This window comes from Paroedura picta, chromosome 1, assembly GCF_049243985.1.
Source record: "Paroedura picta isolate Pp20150507F chromosome 1, Ppicta_v3.0, whole genome shotgun sequence".
Classification (NCBI taxonomy): domain Eukaryota; kingdom Metazoa; phylum Chordata; class Lepidosauria; order Squamata; family Gekkonidae; genus Paroedura; species Paroedura picta.
In genome coordinates, this window is record NC_135369.1 from 168,877,452 (window position 1) to 168,893,877 (window position 16,426).

Below are 16,426 nucleotides of genomic sequence, written 5' to 3' on the forward strand. Positions count from 1 at the left end.
GGGATCCAAGCCAGTATTTTTACTTCTCATACTACTTTGCATATTACAACAATCTTTTACTCCTTAGGCTAAATTCTCAGGCACAAAATCAACTGTGAGAATTCCCTCTGCATCCCATGAGAACACAGCCAAGCATTCACTGCATATCACCTGTGGCTGCCAGGACAAGTGCAGAAGGTTCGCACCTTCTTTGAGAGAAGTCATATAGCCGAGTTCTTTGGCTGCAAGTCTAGATTTTGGGGTGGTTTCCTCCTGTGCTGGCATAGAACGCACAGGTAGGACTGCACAGGGCTATGCTACACATGCCATACAATAATAAGTAAATAATAATCTCAACATATCATTTATTCATCTTTTTATTGAGTGAGATTTACAAGGATGGGGATACTCTAGATCAGGGGTCCCCAACCAGGGGTCCGTAGGAGCACCGGAGGGAGTCTGCAGCCTTCCCCTTCCTATCTTGATGGACTCAGCCACAAGCAAGGGAACTGGCCACTTTCATTGCCCCCCCCCCCGAGCATGAATGAGTTATCTTGTGGTTTCTGAGCCCAGAAGGGGGCCGAGCCTGCACACTTACTCCCGCCTTAAACCACCTCCTGTCTCTCCCCCCCCCCCAGTTCTTCTCCAACTTGCCTGTTTTAACACAGGTGGTGACGTCACTTCCAGTGACATGTCATTTCCAGGGACGTGGCATAGGGGTGTGGCCAACTGACATCACTTCCGGGGCTCCCTGAAGCCTGCAAACCTATTTCAGGGAGTCCTCCATAATCCAAAGGTTGAAAAAGGCTGCTTTAGATAGTCTTACTGGTTCAGACGAATATGGAACATATAATTAACAAGAAATCCCTGAAGCTTCACTATCCTGCCCTGTCAAGAACAGAAGAATTTATTTTATTTATTTACATTTAGTGATCATCACTAATATGATGGGGAAACTTTACCATGTCCAAAGTTCAATTGTTTATCACTTAAATAGATAGACCCATGTCATAGTCCCATTGTATACGGCACTGGTCAGACCACACTTGGAGTACTGTGTGCAGTTCTGGAGGCCTCACTTCAAGAAGGACGTCGATAAAATTGAAAGGGTACAGAGGAGAGCGACGAAGATGATCTGGGGCCAAGGGACCAAGCCCTATGAAGATAGGTTGAGGGACTTGGGAATGTTCAGCCTGGAGAAAAGGAGGTTGAGAGGGGATATGATAGCCCTCTTTAAGTATTTGAAAGGTTGTCACTTGGAGGAGGGCAGGATGCTGTTTCTGTTGGCTGCAGAGGAGAGGACACGCAGTAATGGGTTTAAACTTCAAGTACAACGATATAGGCTAGATATCAGGAAAACAAATTCACAGTCAGAGTAGTTCAGCAGTGGAATAGGCTGCCTAAGGAGGTGGTGAGCTCCCCCTCACTGGCAGTCTTCAAGCAAAGGTTGGATACACACTTTTCTTGGATGCTTTAGGATGCTTACGGCTAATCCTGCGTTGAGCAGGGGGTTGGACTAGATGGCCTGTATGGCCCCTTCCAACTCTATGATTCTATGATTCTAAATAGGGCATGATCCTTGAGTAACACCAAAGGTGTTACTAATTTAGGAACCTACATGCGTTTTGGTCAAACTTAGTAACCATTCAGACTTTGTGCTTGCCACTAAGTCACCACAGGAGGGAAAGGAAGAGTCATGCTTGCAGATGTCATGCTGTGAAGGCACTTTTAATGGTTCCAATGGTACGAGGACTAGCTCTTTCAATGCCAAGCTTGACCTAAACTGTAGAGAGGCTTGGAAGGCTGCTTTCTGAGACTCTATGAAATGTGAAGTCTGGGATATCTCCAAAACACACAGGAAAGGGCAGGAAAGTTCCCAGATTAGGGGGAAAGAACACTTGCTAACATCAAGTACATGGCTAGTGTAGGCGCTGTTCAAGAATACAACTCTGGCCAACCTCTGTAGGCGTTTAATTATGTGCTCACGCACAACTCACTTCCATAATTACTGCTGCATGGGATCAGAGTTCATCCTATTGCATATGAAGATGCAATCCCTTATGAATGGAAGAGAACCCGCACAGAGCAACAACCAGACTGAAATGGTTCCGTTGTCACAAACAGCAAACTTGGTCTGCATATCAACACCAGAAGCTGAAAAGATAAGCTATCAAGATACCGGCAGCCCTGACAAAAGCTTTCCTTTAATGGTCAACTCATTTGACCAAAGGCCTCCAGTCTGGACATAATGAATTATTTTCCTTACAAAGTCATGCCAAACATTTAGGAAATGGCATGATAGCTCCGATCACCTCAAGGTTTCTTTACAAACAAATACAAGCTACAAGAAACACGGACGACACCTCCATTTCACCTTCCATCTACTAGGGGGATGATTTCAATACATTTTTCCATTCTATGGACTTTCACAGTAAGAAGCAACATCTTTTAGCTCAATTCCTCTCCCTTTCATTTTGCTATTTCAGCGTCCCACATCACCACAATTACATGCAGTTTTTCTCCTGCATCCAAGGTTCAATCATCTCCTTTCCATTATATTCTTAGGGTTCCTAACGAGATAAGTGTGACAGATCTTGTGACAAGACAAGTTTCTAAAAAGGGTTCCATGTGTAGGGAAGTACAGCACAGAGACCTAAGCAGCCTTCAGCTCTCAGTCAAGGTCTGGATCTGCAGGGAGAGTTTGAAAGAAAAAGAAAAAAAAACCCAGTCTGCTAACTTCAGTTTAGCAGTCCTGTAGTATTCTCTGCCTTTTAAAAATCTCAGGCCTTGATAAGGGTTTATAGCACTAATCTGAAAGCTTTATCCTAAACCATGTCACTCCTTGTTAATAATGTTAACAATAAAGAGAGAGATTCAGGGTATCTGGAGAAATGTGCATGCACACAAACTTGAATCAAACTTTGTTGGTTTTACAGATGCTCCTGACTCCAAACCTATGGTCCCAATAAAAGGAGAAGCAGGCTAACAAATGTAGAACAAACCTCTTCCTTGACTTGACAGTCTGTAATGGGCAATGTATGTAAACTATTGAAGATGTCACAGCTTTTCTAGCATGATGTAGGGCCGAGCACTTCACTATACCTAGAACACTGGTTCTCATCCTGGGGGTCGGGACCCCTTTGGGGGTTGAACAACCCTTTCACGGGGGTCATGGCAGGGTGAGCAGCTTGGCGGGGGGGGGGAGACACCGCCACTGTTGCCGCTCCTCCTGAAGGCACCCACCAATTTATATATAATTTATAACCAATGTGTATATAATCGTGAACAATGGATCTTCACGCCATTGATCAGTTTCGGTTTAATTTCTGTGAAAGAACACTTGCCTAATTTTATGGTTCCACAACATGAGGAAATGTATTAAAGGGTCGCGGCATTAGGAAGGTTGAGAACTACTGATGTAGAAGGACACACACAACCCAGCTCTGCCACACAACCTCACTGGATGACCACCGACCAGTCAATGGAGTAGATTCAACCATCTTCTAAGCCAGTGGTTCCCAACCTTTTCAGTATGGTGACCCCAAAATCCAAATTTACTTGGCATGATGACTCAGACAGGACTGGCACAAGATCTCTTGATGCCATAGGCAAACTATGACCTTGACACCCATCTTGGCATCCTGAGGCTAACCAGAGCTTTTTGAAAAAACAATAAACATTGTCCAAAGGACACAACTGTGCCCAATGCGAAACCCAAGCAAGTGGCATTCTGACATACAAATCCTTTGCATCTGGAACAGCCTTCCATAACTTTTTTACCATTGAGTAACCCCTTGAAACGTTCTTCAGGCTTTGAGAACCCCCAGAAGGGGTGTGATTGTGCAGAAGATCTTTGGGAAGCATAGCTGTGTACATGCCCACCTGGGGCCCCTCCCCTTCCCACCCCCTCTAAGCCCATAATTGGCCACTGGGGGAGGGGTGGTTGACATGGTCATATCACCCAATAAATGTTTAGCGAATTTAAACAATATATACAATATTAACTGCCACCCACTCAGGAAAGCACTCAGCAAATGTGTTCTAATGGTTACTAGAATGAGTGAGAATCTTAGGAGGGATCAGAGGAGTAATGGAGGAGATGGTGGTTAAAGGATGGAATGTAACCTCCAAAAGTTAATGAAACCATCGGGTTTTTTGACAGCCATGGATCGATGTTAGTATTTCAATAAATAAACTTTGCTCAGTAGAGTGATAAGAGGAGGAGCCTCCCCACCCTCTCTCATCCTGACCTGGGACACTCAGCATGGACACTCAGATAAAATTAGTGTGATAGAACAACATAGGGGGCGCCACTGGAGAGAAAAACCAAGGTATAAATAAAACCTTCAGGGTAATCAAATCTGTAGATATGTATAGCCACAGGCTGAAGTTGTGAACAAACAGAACTTCTTTCTACAAACCTGACAAAACCCCAGGTTTGCAGAAAAATGTGAAATATATATTAAATAATTATATGGGATGTGTGTGTGTTAAAACCCAACATAATAGAAACACAGCACCTGCCCCTTCAAGAAACAGATAAACTCTGCAGTGGCCAGATGTGAAGGACAGTGCTATGCAATTACAACAGTATTGCCAGTTGAAGTCTTGATTTCTATCAGTAAGAAGAAGGGGGCGGAGGCATATTCATTTCCAGGCCTGTTCTGCTTTTAAGAGAGGCCTTATCAGGGCCCGATCTACCTGCAACCATGTGACTTGCACAACTCACACAGGCCCAGCCGCTTTTGTTCAACAGCAGCCACCACACGAAAGCTCATTTAGGGATCTTGGAGACCCGTCCCCACCACTGAATCTCACTGACTGACCTTGGACAAGTTACATCATCTCACCCTAAGCTACGATCTCTGGGACCCCTTCCCCACCATAGAATCTCACTGACTGACCTTGGACAAGTCACATCAGCTCACCCTAAGCTACCGACTGATAGGATTGCCATGAAGACAAAACAGAATAGAATGATGTAAAGTGCTTTGGTGCCACATTGTGTGGAAAGGTAGGGTGCATATGTAATAAATAAACACAGATGAAGATGGGGAGGGGGTCTGATAGAAAGCAGGTCAGTGGGAAGAAGAGAAGGAAGCAGGAAAAGTGAGAATAGGGAGGCTACCAGGAAGAAGGAAAGAAGAAATAGTACAGGGGAAGAAAGGCACCCCCCCACACACACAAGTCCCCCAACTGTGACTGTGCCAGGGGAAGGGAAGAGAGAACAGAAAGAAGTCAGGAGAAGGCAAGCAGCTAGAAGAAGGTGGCAGGAAAAGGAAAGAGGAAATAGCGACAGAAGGGAAAACAAGTCCTTGCAAGTCATTCACTTGTATCTAACTGTATGGAATCTCCTTCCCAATTGGCAGCATGGAGGAAGAGAATCAGTTGTTTCGGCAAGCTATGGGGACGTTGGAGGAGAAGAGCACAGGAAAACAACAAATCATTCCCTTTGCAAAAATAATAATTCCACCTTGGCCTTAAAGATGGCCTTTTGCGTTTCTCCAGACCAACACGACTACCGATTTGAATCTACCTTTAGGACCAGGATTCTGTTTCCTTTCTTCTCGTGCCCTTTTAAGCAGCCCCATAACACCCCACACGGAACTGGCCTGCCAGTAAGCCCTGCAACTTGCACCCCACGACATACAGCCAGCGCGAAGCACCCTCCTAGCCTCTCCCCTATGCCCCACCTACACGCGCCCGCTCTTGGCGCCCTCGAGACCAACGCGCACGCGCATCATTCCACAACGTCTGCGGACCTTTAAACAGCGTCCTCCTTGCGCAGGCGCAGTGCGCGACAACGTCACGGGAACACCTACACGTAAGAAAACATCAGCCGGCACCCCCACCTCGTTTTCCTCTTCTGCACATGCGCACTACATCGGGGGGGGAAGAGAGGGAATTGATCCCTTTCCCTTATTTACATTCCCCCGCCTCACTTACCATATACCAGGTGCCCAGGATGATGGTGCCCGTGCGGACATGGCAGCAGCCGCAGCAGCGAGTGCTGTAGAAACGGCTCCGGCTCCGCTTGAACGTCATCGCGGTGCCGACAATAGCGCTTCCTCCTGTCTCCTCGCGACGGCCGTTCCTTCGGAGTGGCTCGCGAAAGGGCCGTAGCTGCGCCGCGCGGGTCTCCCCACCGATAGGCTCCAGCCAATCAGGAGCAAGGTTCCTTTGGTGGCGTCATCGAGGGCGGGGCCGACGGCGCTTGGCAATGGCTCGGCCAATCGGGAGGGACCGCGGTGCGTTAATCTCCCGCCCACTCAGCCGTCTAAAGAAAGGAGGAAGAGGAGTGGGTGGGGGCGTGTCCGGGGGCGGGGCCACGGCGCGTCTGTTGATTTCAGGTCTTTAATGGGGGGGCGGGGGGGATTCTGTCAGGTTTTTGCATTCTTAGTAAATAGGGGCTGCAGTCCTAAGAGTGTTTTCCTTGGAGAGATAAAAATGGCACTCACTACTAAGAGAGAGCTGCTGAGGCTTGTCCCTTATCTTTAGTAGCCCCACAGGGTTGCCAACCTCCATCTGAGGCAGGGAGATCTCAAATGACAAATGGTCTCTAGACGGCAGGGATTCATTCCCTTGGAGAATATGGCAGAAGGGGCAGGTGGGTTCTGTTAGATCCGTGAGTGGAGAGACCAGGGCGCTGGGAGTTCCTTTCAGCTCTTTATTGTGACCCCCCCGAGAGACAGAACTCCAACTTACATACCAAAGCTACACAATAGATCTTCCCACCAGCGCTATGGGTCAGTTTCACTTTAAACTGAGGGGATCTAGCCATGCATTGGTCAATTCGTCCTGTGTCAGACCTCAGGCTTGGTCCCCTGCAGATCTCCAGATGCAACAGATTCTATGACGTTATACCTCACTAAGTTCCTCCCCTTGATTGCATCCCTCCAGGCCACCAGGTATTTCCCAAACTAGAGCTGGCAACAGTATTTCCTGTTTTTGTTTCAGCAGCAGCAGTAGTAGCTTGGTGTAGTGGTTAAAAGTGGTGGCCTCTAATCTGTAGAGCTGGGTTTGATTTCTCACTCCTCATCTCCAGCTGCATCACCTTGGGGTAGTCACAGTTCTCTCAGAGCTCTCAGCCTCACCTACCTCACAGGGCATCTGTTGTGGGGAGAAGAAGGGAAGGTGTTCATAAACTGCTTTAAGAATCCTTTGGGTAGTGAAAAGCAAGGTACAAAAACCAACTTCTAATAACAGTCTAGAAACAATCTTGCTTGCAGATCTGATCCAAATGTATGTGGAAATAAAATTTTCCTTCCTATTTTATTCATTTTAAAAAATAATAAAGTTGCACTGGGGTTGCAAACTTGTTTCCTAGAATTACTCTAAGATGAAATGAATTGAAAATGGTTTCACACTGACTCATCACTTGATGTGATTAAAAAAAAACAACAGAGGATTTGTTGCAGGTCTTGCTCTACCTTGTTCCCTGAGCCCAGATGACACGCTTGAGAAAGGGAACATAAGGGAGAGTTCAATAAAATCAGAGTCCAGTAGCACCTTTAAGACCCACAAAGATTTATTCAAGGCGTGAGCTTTCGAGTGCAAGCATTTTCCCTCAGACTATGAACTGACCATCATGACAATGGGAATATTTCTTGCTTCCCTTAGCTCTGAGTTCTGGGACTGGCCTTTAATCTTTAACAGCTGGCCCGCTGGATAGAAATCCAGCTTTTTCTACCACTGGGACCTCTATTCAATGGAAATTGCAGCTGGCCTCACAGTTAAGTGACTGCAGTTAACCTTGTACATTCACCTCTCGAATCAAACACAAAATCAAAAGTCCACTTGTGTCTTAAATTGGTTTACAATCCCAATGATGCCCTTTGTTGGGTTACCAAGTGGCTTCCTTTAATGCAGGTGTAATGGGATGCCAAGTGAAGCTTCAACGCCTCATTTGGACACATTAAGCCACTATTAAAGGGACAGGACGTTTCATTCCAAGCCAGCTGATTCATTTTATTTTTATTTTTATTTTGGCTGGGGCTGATGTTTTAAGGGGAATATTTTCTAAACAAAGCCTTGTTTCATCCTGCCAGTTCCAATCTTATACTAAATCATGACTCTCCCACACTAGTTCTTAAATCCTAAGCATCCCTTCTGATCTCTTTCCATAGTCCCAGCCAGAGGAGCGGGGGAGGGGTAGGAAAAGGCAGCATACCATAGTGGTTAGAATGGCTGACCATGACAGAGAAAAGTTGAGTTCAGATTCCCCTCACTGGGGAACAACTAGGGTTGCCGGTTCTGGGTTGGAAAATACCTGGAGACTTTGGGGCTGGAGCTAGGAGAGGACAGGATTTGAGGCAGGGAGGGACCTCAGTGGAGGCCACCCTCCAAAGCAGCCATTTTCTTCAGGAGAGCCGATCTCTTGTCACTTGGAGATGAGCTATAATTCCAGGGCATCCCCATGTCCCATCAGAGGACTGGCATCCCTATGGGTGACACTCACTGGATGACCTTGGCCAGCAGCTCTCTCTTGAGCTAAACCAGCTCACAGGGTTGAGACAAGAATAAAATGGGGAAGGGAGAACCAGTTGTGCTTGGAGTAAGGGTGGAATAAGTGAACAAACAAAAACCCCTTTCCCCATTCTCTAAACTCCATGAGAACAAACTAATGAAAAAAGATGAAATCACACCCAAATGGGTTCTAATTCCTCCTAACTAACTGTAGCAATCCGGAATTTCATCACATCCGTGTTGCTTTCGTGTCCGTGAGTCATTCTTTCCACTTATCTGTACCCTCCACTGCTTCCCTGGCTGACTATTAAAGTTTGGAAGTCAAAGCCCCAGCCACTGCATGGTTTTTATTTTTAAAGCGCCAGATATCATGGCTGATGTATGAGTGCTGAATATTCATTCATGTTTCTTTCTTTGCCATTCAGTTTATCATCGTGCCAGTCCCAAGTGAACAACTGCTACTCCAGAGAACCACGCATGGTATGAAAAAGCTTGATAAAAGTCTGTCTCTAGACCTTTTTGTAATATTTCACGCAGGCTCGTTAGTGACTTTCCGGCATAATGCGCACATAGCTTAACATTTTCTCATCTAGTTCCTCACAGTTAATATTTCCCTACTGGCCAAATTCAGTTCATGGAATCACTGATAGTATTCCTTGTGATATACTGGACAGCAAAAAAGGGCTAAAATTATACTAGGCTGTGTACAAAAGAATAAGGTATCATCAGATTAATTTACCAGATTCATAAATTCTGCTGAGCATGATTCAGTCTCAGAAAATCGCTTTTCAGCTCTGCTTTTTATTATTGTGCTAGCCTGGAAGCCCGTTGCATCCAGGAATGCAACAGGCGGTAGTGGTGCGCTCCCACAGAGGGGGCTGCTGGTGCCCGACCTACCGTAGCAGTTCACGGTGGGGCCAATGGGTCGGCGGGAAGGTGGAGGGCGCATGGTGGTCGAGCGGGGCATTGTCGGGCTGGTGGGCAGTGCCTGAGCTGGTAGCCCCACTGGTGGGCGGGGCTACCAGTTCAGTTTACTTGGGAAACTTAGTTTGCTTGGGCGGCACCAATTGACCCACCCTCCTCGTTGGCCAGGCAGCATCTGGTTGTGAGGCTGGCTGAGCACCTTGTGGCCAGCTTCTGGACGTGGGCGCTCTAGGGGCTGGCCCAATCTGGGCGCGCTCAGCAAAGGTGGAAGCACAGGCTGGACACCTGGAGGTGTCCCAGACAGCACTCCACCCAGAGTGGCTTTTCAGAAATATTAGCGCCACCAATGGTTAGGATTGGGTTAGATCCAGCCAGCATTCCCTTCAATGCTACAGCCCCTGTCCTGGATGTCTTTGGTCTATGTCCAGGGCGGCTAAACTGTGGCTCTCCAGATATCCATGGACTATAATTACCATGAGCCCAACAGGCAGGGTCTCATGGTAATTGTAGTCCATGGACATCTGGAGAGCCACAGTTTGGCCACCCCTGGTCTATGCAGGTCCCATGACAATGCTGGTTCAGGTTGGGGTGGGCAGACAAAGTACCTGGCATCCCACTACCCTGACCACTTACATATCCCTCCCTATGTTTCTTCCTCCCATCAGCTACAGTCCCAGAAGGAAGCACAGCCCACAGGCTGGGACCAGAGGTTCTAAGAGGGCTGGTAAGCTAGTGGGTGGCGGGGAAAAGGGTTGACAGGCCTAGCCTGACAACTGGGAGGGGCAGTGAGATAGTGGTTGCTAGCAGCAACATTTGCACTGGATGTGGTATGACATCTCTCTAGGAACAGTAAAAAACTCCGTGGTAAAACTATAACATTTTCACCACTTCCTACAGAGAACTGAAAAAAAATTATCAGTGTGGCAGTGAAAAACAAGCAATAGGGTCAGGATTGGTAACCCTGGACAAGGATTGGTGAGGAGCCATCAGTGGGTTCTGTTAGAAACCCTGAACATCACCAGCGGCCCCACTTTGGGATATGCTCAGGCCAGCCCTGTCCTGTCATTCCCAGCATAGGCCTTTTGGATGCTAAAGGGGATCCTGTGCTCCCTTTTTCACCAGCAGAAAAGCTGGTTGTCTCCAAGCCATTACTTGTGAAATGTAGCTACATTGGAAATGTGAAATGTAGTTGCCATGGTCTTCAAAGTGTAAAAATTCAGCCACATGTTTCTTCTATATAACATCTGGAAGGTCTCAGGGGGATACCTAAGGAAAAAATTAAAACCGCACAAAAATGTGGGGTTGTAGTGGTGCTGTACATGTTTGATATCTGTGTGTGTCTCACTTGGGCATATTGCACATCGCTACACATTTGCACTATACGCAAGTCTTTGAAACATTTCCTTCTTTCTCCTCCTGGGGAAGAATCTACTGCCAGTTTACCAAATTGGATACTGCAGTAACTTTGCAAGCAGAAAAGTCCCTCCGAGCTTAAATGGGGGGTGGGGGGATCCTGTCCCTTTAATAAAGGCTTTAACACAGGGGTAGTCAAACTGCGGCCCTCCAGGTGTCCATGGACTACAATTCCCAGGAGCCCCTGCCAGTATTCGCTGGCAGGGGCTCCTGGGAATTGTAGTCCATGGACATCTGGAGGGCTGCAGTTTGACTACCCCTGCTTTAACATGTGGGAATGGACAAATGGTAAATAACAGCCTATTAAGCCTCTTTTTACAAGACAGGATACTTTTCTCCTCCAGGCAGTTGGCAACCCTATCCAGAACTCTGTAAAAACAAGTCGTTCATGACCAATAACAAGGGGGCTTCCTTCAGTTCAGTTCAGCCCTTTTGGTTACTTTGGTAACATGAGTCGCTTGCCAGTTACTGTGCTCTTTTTAAAGAAGCCCATTAAGGATAAGAGGAAAAACCAGCTGAGGAACACTTCCCCAAGCAAACTGGGAACCTTCTTCCACAAACCAGATTCCAGTCAGGAAAACTGGTCTGGCTGATTTATTTCAGGCCAAATGATTGACTTCCTCCAGAAGGGTAGTCAAACTGTGGCCCTCCAGATGTCCATGGACCACAATTCCCAGAAGCCCCTGCCAGCCAGGCAAGATACGTTCGAAGGTGATTTGCCAATGCCTGTCCCTGCGTTATGACCTCTAATGTTCCTTAAAGGTCTCCCATCCAAATACCAGCCAGGGAAGATCTGTAAAAAGCATTGTTGCACTGAGGATTTTGTAAACAAGAAATGGGATTATACTTGCCAAGACAACACCACCTTCTGGTGCCAAAAATAAGCAGAGGGCACAGAGGTAGGCAATGCAAACAAGGAAAAGGAAAGCTCTGACTGAGAATGCACAAATACAGTAGCAATTACCGAAACCTAAGTAGTAAATTGTCAAGGGGTTGGACTAGATGACCCTGGAGGTCCCTTCCAACTCTATGATTCTATGAAATATATAAATATCCCTGGAAGGACTCAGTAAACATTCGAAAATACAGAACCGCTAAATGTAGAAAATTCCTTTTAATGCAATATCTGTGTTTACAAAAAGTCTGCTGTCAAACTGATACATTTTGAACAAATGTCACCAGTTCTAATACATAGTTACTAAGTGGCACAAAAACCAACAAATTGATAGTTGATACAGTAACACTGTAGCTAGATAAAGATGAAATGGGTCTCTGGTAACTACCCATTTCGGTCTTGCCTTTCTCAGTTCTTTCCGAAACAAGTATCCTGTTTAAAAAGTAACAGACTAAAAGCAATATTTTGATTACACCTTATGTCTTCAAACCCATGTAATGCTCAGCTGGTTACTCCATTATAATACTCACATATGTCCCTCAATGTGCTAATGGTCTCAACCTTATGTAAAAAGAAGAAGAAGAAGAAGAAGAGTTGGTTCTTATATGCCGCTTTTCCCTACCCGAAGGAGGCTCAAAGCGGCTTACAGTCGCCTTCCCATTCCTCTCCCCACAACAGACACCCTGTGGGGTGGGTGAGGCTGAGAGAGTGCTGATATCACTGCTCGGTCAGAACAGTTTTATCAGTGCTGTGGCGAGCCCAAGGTCACCCAGCTGGCTGCATGTGGGGGAGCGCAGAATCGAACCTGGCATGCCAGATTAGAAGTCCGGACTCCTAACCACTACACCAAACTGGCTCTCACAAGAAACAAAAAGGTATTAGAAAATGAATTTAATCAAATATAAACTAAAGGCATTTTAGAGAAATGCTCACAGGACTTCAAGACTTACAAGTTGCCACAAGGTCTAGACCAGCCTTTTTCAACCTTTTGACTGTGGAGGAGCCCCTGAATTATTTTTTCAAGCTTTTGAGGAGCTCCGGAAGTGATGTTAGTTGGCCATGCCTCCCTGCCGCCACCCCCCGTCCCATGGAAGTGCCACGTCACCAGAAGTGACATCACCAGCTGCGTTAACAGACAGGCTCAAGGAGAACTGAGGGAGGAGAGACAGGATGTGGTAGAAGGTGGGGAGTAGGCATGCAGAGCCCGCCCCCTCCCAGGCACAGAAACCACGAGAGAACTCTTGCTTGGGAGGGGGAGCAATGGAAGCAGCAAGTTTGCTAGCTTGTGGCTGAGTCTATTAAGGCAGGAGATGAAAGGCCACTGACCCCCACCAGAGCTCCGGTGGACCCTCAGGAGTCCCCAGACCCCTGGTTGGGAATCTCTGGTCTACACATATACATACAGAATCTCCAATTAATGACCTGGTATTGTGTCAGGCAATTTAACAACTTGTAGACAAACCAGTTAGGTACTTCCTTAATGGTGTGCACATCGTCCAAATTAATGTGTAGATCATTGCTAGTAAAGGTCTCATGTATTGGTAGTTAAAAGGTCATGACCTGAAATCTGCCTCCTAACAGTGTCCTAGCTCAACAGAGAGCAAGCCAAGCATGTGGGAAAGTGCTGGGCTCTTGGCGTTTCCCTGATCACACACTTCAGGTAGTCAGAGACCATGCAAGCTGCATAAATATTGTTTCTGCACAGTGGTATTACGTATTTCTTCTTTAATCCCTATATCTCTCTGGCCTTTGAAACATCAGCATTAAACTTTTGTGACACCACTTTCACTCACTCCCTCCCTAGGAGTGCCACAGTGCTGGGTTGGAAAATACTTGGAGAGTTTAGGGGTAGATTCCTCACAACAGACACCCTGTGAGATAGAAGAAGAGGAAGAGCTGGTTCTTATATACTGCTTTTCTCTACCTGAAGGGGGCTCAAAGTGGCTACATTCACCTTCCCTTTCCTCTCCCTACAACAGACACCCTGTGAGGTAGGTGAGGCTGAGAGAGCCCTAACATTACTGAAGAAGAAGAGTTGGTTCTTATATGCCACTTTTCTCTACCCGAAGGAGTCTCAAAGAGGCTTACAATCACCTTCCCTTCCTCTCCCCACAACAGACACCCTGTGAGGTAGAAGAAGTGGAAGAGTTGGTTCCTATATGCCGCCTTTCTCTACCCGAAGGAGTCTCAAAGTAAATGACATTCGCCTTTCCTCTCCCCACAACAGACACCCTGTGAGAGAGGTGAGAGCAGTGATATTACTGCTCGGTCAGAACAGCTCTAACAGGACTGTGACTAGCCCAAGGTCACCCAGCTTGTGGGGGAGGAGTAGGAATCAAACCCTTATCACCAGATTAGAAGTCCGCCCTCCTAACCACCACACCAAACTGACTCACTTTGTCACAGTTTGCTGTCTTATGCAATCAATCCATTTTCTTCTTAATCAGCATGTGCTCAGTTTCTATGCATATTTAGACTCTGCCAACACTCTGGAGATCAATTGCAATAGTAGGAGATAACCAAGTGTCACCTGAAGGTTGGCAACCCTAGCTATCACCCTCCACAACCTCTACCACACAAGTTTTGGGTTACGAGTAGGTCATGAAGTCACCATTAGGGGTTGTGTGTGTTCCTCCCAATGGTTTTTTAATTGTGTTAATTTGGCCCAAATCTAGTGAATCACTGGCTCAGTGTGGTAATTCAGGTTCAGGCGGTTTTAGTTACCCAACTCAATTGGCCTCCGTTATAACCCATGAAGTCATTAAAATCTATGGGGAATTTAGCCTGTACTGGGTGGCCTGGGGTGGGGATGTTGAGGTAGAGGCACCAAGTTTGCCGCATAGCTGCTGGGGCCTCTCCTCTAAAGCAGGGGTAGTCAACCCGTGGCCCTCCAGATGTTCATGGACTACAATTCCCATGAGCCCCTGCCAGCATTTGTTAGCAGGGGCTCATGGGAATTGTAGTCCATGAACATCTGGAGGACCACAGGTTGACTACCCCTGCTCTAAAGAGCTCCCAAGTTTCAAAAAGATTGGACCAGGAGTCCAATTCTATGGGCACCCAAAGAGATTGTCCACATCTGCCATTGTCTCCTATGGTGGGAAAAAATAGCAAGGCAATACAAGCCTAGCAGAATTTATTTATTTGGATGTATATGCCGTCCTCCCTTATGGCTCTGGGCAGTTTACAGAGAACATGAATTGGGCAACAGACTCCAATATCAGATTGATAACTGCACCATCAATAATGTGGCATCATCAACCATAATCATAACATTACTTAGGCAACATAACACGGGTGACAATAGAACATTTGTTCACAGTAACATTACAAATGCAACCCGGTAGAGTGAGCATACCTGAAGGGGGGGGGGGTTCTGGGAGCCCAATAGAATGCCCCAGGGAATCTCTGTGGTGAAAGTGAAAGGGGAACGGGCAGAATTTTGCAAGTCCAGGTCAGGACCAATGCAAAAGGACTACATTTGTTAGTTTGTTTGTTTTTACATTTCTATGCCACCTTCCAGCCTGCTGAGTGTAGTGGTTAAGAGTGCGGACTTCTGATTTGGTGAACGGGTTTCATTCCCCACTCCTCCCCCACATGTAACCAACTGGGTGACCTTGAGCTCGCCATAGCATTGATAAAGCTGTTCTGACCGACGAGTAATATCAGGGCTCTCTCAGCCTCACCTCCTTCACAGGGTGTCTGTTGTGGGGAGAGGAAAGGGAAGGCGAATGTAAACCACTTCAAGACTCCTTCAGGTAGAGAAAAGCGGCATATAAGAACCAACTCTTCTTCTTCTACCTCACAGTCTGTTATGGGGAGAGGAAAGGCTGCTTGTAGGATGCTTTGAGACTCTTCCAGGTAGAGAAAAATGGCAGATAAGAACCAACTCTTCTTGTTCTTCTTGTTCTCATTCTTCCCCTGAGGCTCAAGTCCATTTTGAGAAAACGTCTGGATCATACATTGTAACTCATAACACAACAATGGGAATCATAACTGAAGACAATAAGTATTATAACAATACATTTCACATGACAACAATAATGTTTTAACCAAGATCCCATAGGAGGTCAGACTGGTTCACTTCAGAGTATCTCTAAAGCAGAAACTGAATTGAGGGGGGGGGGCTGTGTTCTGCTGCTGGGTATGGGGAACTAGTACATTCATTGACTGCAGTGATTCTGCTGTCTATGGATAAATCCTCCCTCCCCCTCAGTTTCTCTGATGTGAACATGGCACTGTGGGATTCGGCACTGGTTCTGCTGGGCAGTTTTCTACTGCTCCTGCTACTGGGCTGGCCTTGTGAAAATCCCCCCTTCATTTTAATTGAAGGGATCTTCTTGAATGTTCTGCTGGGCTTGTATTACTTTGCCCCCCCCCCATAGGAACCAATGGAGGATGAGGGCACCTTGGTTGAGGGCCCATAACACTGCATCACCTGCTGCAATCTTTTTGAAACTTGGCAGTTCTTTTAATGGGAGATCTCAACAGCTGCCCCCACCAGACCTTTGAATAGACTTAGGTTAGTATTAACTTTAATGGTTTCTTAGGGTATATTGGAGCCAAATTGATTCAGGAAAGCCAAATAAATTCAGGTTTCAGCCTTTCTTTGGTTACTGAAACTTGAAACAGTAAACACAACCTTCATTTCTCTGCACATTTTCCTGCAAGGGAAACAGAGATCTCTGTCACTCAAAATAGAGATTTCAAACTAAGAACACCGATCATACCAGCTGTAGCTAAAGTTCT

General features: G+C 46.5%; 1 protein-coding gene and 1 long non-coding RNA gene across 3 annotated transcripts in view; one reads left to right on the forward strand and one right to left on the reverse strand.

Moving 5' to 3' along the window:
- The window catches only part of LAPTM4A (lysosomal protein transmembrane 4 alpha), a 30,971-nt gene extending 24,814 nt beyond the window's left edge, over window positions 1-6,157 (reverse strand). Inside the window, exon 1 of the mRNA XM_077311400.1 lies at window positions 5,926-6,157. Within this exon, the coding sequence (XP_077167515.1) occupies window positions 5,926-6,024 (99 nt within the window). The 5' untranslated portion in view covers window positions 6,025-6,157. The remainder of the gene's footprint in view (window positions 1-5,925) is intronic.
- LOC143824296 (uncharacterized) overlaps window positions 6,104-16,426 on the forward strand; it is a 31,047-nt gene continuing 20,724 nt past the window's right edge. Inside the window, exons 1-3 of one of the 2 annotated variants that reach the window (XR_013226748.1) lie at window positions 6,104-6,227; window positions 8,871-8,925; window positions 10,035-10,085. This is a non-coding gene — a long non-coding RNA (uncharacterized LOC143824296). Of the gene's footprint in view, window positions 6,228-8,870; window positions 8,926-10,034; window positions 10,086-16,426 lie in introns of those variants that run through there. The other variant, XR_013226749.1, reaches the window with a different exon arrangement.